General features: G+C 38.8%; 1 protein-coding gene across 1 annotated transcript; it reads right to left on the reverse strand.

Annotated features, from left to right (window-relative positions):
• Positions 1-1,794: 1,794 nt before the first annotated feature.
• LOC110918884 (glutamic acid-rich protein-like) lies at positions 1,795-3,297 on the reverse strand. The gene is made up of 2 exons (XM_022163163.1): positions 2,758-3,297; positions 1,795-2,448 (listed from the first exon to the last, which is right to left on the reverse strand). The coding sequence occupies exons 1-2, from the start codon at positions 3,295-3,297 to the stop codon at positions 1,795-1,797; spliced, it is 1,194 nt and encodes a 397-aa protein (XP_022018855.1).
• Positions 3,298-3,667: the final 370 nt, after the last annotated feature.

Raw genomic sequence — 3,667 nt, forward strand, 5'->3', positions numbered from 1 at the left:
TCACTTTTAACTTGCTTTCACATTAATTCTTCAAAAAACACACGGTCAGCAGTTCGGCTCCCCGATGACATCAAAGTTCTAAATGTGAAAACAGACTTGGGGTATTTATAGGCATGACAGGTTCGCTTATATGGACATGTCCATATGAGCGGACCTCTAACATGTAGATCCGCTTTTATGGCATGTGTCCATATAAGCGGTCCTCATCCATTAACATCACAAAATTACATATTTCACCCCTGTACAATACATAAACAACCCATCTAGACCCTATACATTAAACTAATAAGACTAAGACGCAGGCTTTAGACATAATGCACCAACAAACTCCCCCTTGGATACAGCCGCAGTCTTCGTCTTGTCTTTGGGTCTTCAGACAGCTCTAAACGTCTCTTCCCTTGGCTTCGGCTTCCTGCTCAGCGCAATCCTTATTCTTTCATTCTCTTTCTTCCTCGCCTTTTCTTCTTTAGCTTGAATCTTCAAGAATGTACCTTTCTTTTCTTCAAGCTTTTGACGTTCATGTTTAGCTTTCCTTTTCATCTTCTCATCAAGCGACCACCAAGATGATTTCCATTTACTCTCAGAATTGATACCTTTCTGAAAGCAAAGGGAAACAACACGTTGAAACTGTTGCGCTTGTTCTCTATCTGCTGGTTGATAGTGAATCTTGTTGATGAAAAGACATTCTATATCCTTTGCAGAGCAATTTACAAGCCACATGGGATCATAAACATGTATCTCTCGAATCTCCTCTCCTGCTCTGTAAGTAATAATGGCTTCGGTAGAAATACAACTATAAACCCAACCAATGAAGCCTTTATAAAATTCTTGTTCCATCTGAGGCATTGGAATTGTCTTCATCGTTCTTGGCGGTTTGACATTCTAAATAGTTTCTTCAATGCCTGTTTCAGGATTAATCCTTTGCACTCTCTTCGGATGATGTGGCTTCCATTTACGAAACTCTTTCAACGATTCATATTTAATGTAGCCCCACATAGCAACATCATTCTTTGAAACAGGATAATCCAAACATCTAACCTTCGGCAGTTCATCCACATCCCACCACGGTAATGACATGATGTCATATAAACGTTCAAAGTACTGAACTCCGCACTCTCTTTTAATTGCATACGCATTCACTTGAGGTAAGAAACCCCAACTGATGATGTCACCAAGAGATACGCTTCGATCACGCTGATAATACTTCAAAGGTCTTTTAAACTTTCTCTCGTGACTTTTTCTGAACCATTTCGTTCTATCTTCCTGTTCCATATTCTTTTGAGAGCTTTCAAAGTTGTTATCTTTCACCGCCTCAGCTACTTTTTGACTCAGTTCATCTCTATTCTCCTCAGCAAAGAACTCCATAAGTGTAGGATACTTAGAAGTATCTTCAACCACATCTTCATCATCCGTCCAGTCTTCTACTTCCACTCGGTCGTACTTATCAACCTCTTCAACATACTTATACGTGTATTCAGGCTGTTGATTGATATCAAAAGTATTCAACTCTTCTTCAAAGTCGAACTTGAACTCAGGATCCACAGTATGCATCATTTCTCTATAAACATCTACTCCCAAGATTAACTTTTCAATATGTTCAACGATCTGAGTTTTGCTAGACTCCCCTTTTCCACTTGCTTCCCCTGATTCTTCATTTACCGAATCATTCATCAAATCATCAACCTTTTTCTCAGTAGATTCTTCAGTAACTTTCAAACCTGTGCCACCCTGAGCATCATCATCATCATCATCTTTACCAGATCCATGACTGCTCGCAGAGAATACTTTTTCATCTTATTCATCTTCCTCTTCATCCTCCTCTTCATCATCTTCATCACTATCTCCAATCAACTCATTCATAGGAGTATCATCTTCAAATAGACCAGAAATAACAGAAACAGGCTCGGGATTATCAACCACCATAGAAGGAACAATCAATCTTTCAGTCACAACTGAACTTCCTTCAACTCCCTTACCTTTATCTTTCATTTGTCTTTCAATCTCTGCTTGACGTTCAGCTCTAAGCTCTTCAACTTGCAACTTTTCAAACTTTTGTTCTACCGATGATCCAAGCATGCTTTGGACAACTTTGTTCAGCATATAGAACTCGTGATCTCTTAATGCCTTAGCTGCTTCAAACTCTTTGTTTTTTAACTTGAAGTATTCATTCTGTTCATCACGTCTTGTCTTCTCTTCTTCAAGTTCAGCAATTCTAACCTTCAAAATGTCTATTTCTGATTGATCAGAGTCAATCCTTTTCACCAACTCTTTGTTTTCCATCTCCAGCTGCTTTACTCTCATCTCTAGATTCTTTTCACGGTCAGACACTTTCTTGTTTTCAGCTACTAGCCTCTTGTTTTCAGCAACAACTTCTTCAACTTTCTTTTCAACATTTCTGACTTGTGAAGTGTTGGCAAAATCAAAATCTCCAACATCTAAAAGATTATCCTGTGGAGTATAAAGACCTTTGCTAGACAAACCAGGTTGCATTTGGGTGAGTAGAGGTGTTTGAAATATTTCTTGTGAGGTAACAAAAGGTTGTTGTGGTGGTGGTGATTGATGAATAGGTGATGGTTGTCTTGGTGGAGTTGGTTGTTTAGGTGGTGAGGATTGTTGTGGTGGAGTAGGTTGTCGGGGTGGTGATCTGATAGGTGATTGTGGTGGTATTGGTTCATGTGGTGGTGTAGGTGGCTTTTTGCTTTCTTTTGTTTGTTTCTTCTTTAACACAATCTTTGGAATCTTGATCTTTGGAGAGACTTTGCGTAACTTTGGAGAAACAACTTTCTTACGAGCTCCAGCTTTCTTTCTCCCACCAGGAGGAGATTGTGATCCTGAGACATGTTCTGGAGAAGGCACATAAACATCATCATCGTCCTTTTCCTGTCTCTTTCTCTTTCTTAACAGCTTCTCTTTTTCTATCTCCTCTTGAATTCTTTTTCGACTTTCAATCTCGTCAATACCATCATCTGAAGAACTTGATGAACTTGTAGTATCTTTGTTCACATCATCTCCCTCAACATCTTCAACAATCTTCTCTTTCTCTTTCTGACTTTCAATATTTACCACTTTGTTAACATCAGCAACAATTTCTGGCCCTGTTTCCAAAACATCTGTATCAAACAATTGATCAACATTAAATGGATCGTCTTCAGCAGTTACAACTTGTTCTTTCTCAACAGAAACCACAGGATTATCTTCTTCAGGTTCATCTATTAACAATGTTTGAGCAGCTTTCTTTTGTTTCTTCTTAGGTTGCGAAGAAGATCCTTCACCTTCTCGAACAATAGGAGTTGCCATTCTACGTCTTCTTCCGGTTTCTTTCACATACTACTCATTCTTAGTAGTTTTGAAATCTTTAAGAATTTTCAGCTCGTCAGCATATCTTGCTTCTTTCATTTCCACTTCATTTCTCCAGTTCTGATGATTAACTGGATCTGGATCAACATATTTAACATCTTTAATAAAACCGAAAGGCTCGACAACAAGTGTTGGCTCTGGGTGATTCGGATGATATTTCACAAGCTGCTTCAGTGTATTATTGGTCATGTGAGCTTGCACCAACAAATCATCTTTAATATCTCGATCAATCTCTGGATACGCATGGTCAATCAACATCTGTACAAACCTTGGATACATCCAGGTCTTGAGATCTGACTTGCTATTCTCA

Source organism: Helianthus annuus, chromosome 8, assembly GCF_002127325.2.
Source record: "Helianthus annuus cultivar XRQ/B chromosome 8, HanXRQr2.0-SUNRISE, whole genome shotgun sequence".
NCBI lineage: Eukaryota > Viridiplantae > Streptophyta > Magnoliopsida > Asterales > Asteraceae > Helianthus > Helianthus annuus.

What these genes read in the sequence shown, in the direction of transcription:
- LOC110918884 (XM_022163163.1), bottom strand. Translation starts at nt 3,297, where the DNA reads ATGGCAACTCCTATTGTTCGAGAAGGTGAAGGATCTTCTTCGCAACCT. An exon ending in TTTCTCCAAAGTTACGCAAA is followed by an intron (nt 2,449 to 2,757) that starts GTCTCTCCAAAG and finishes TATACTCCACAG; the next exon opens with GATAATCTTTTAGATGTTGG.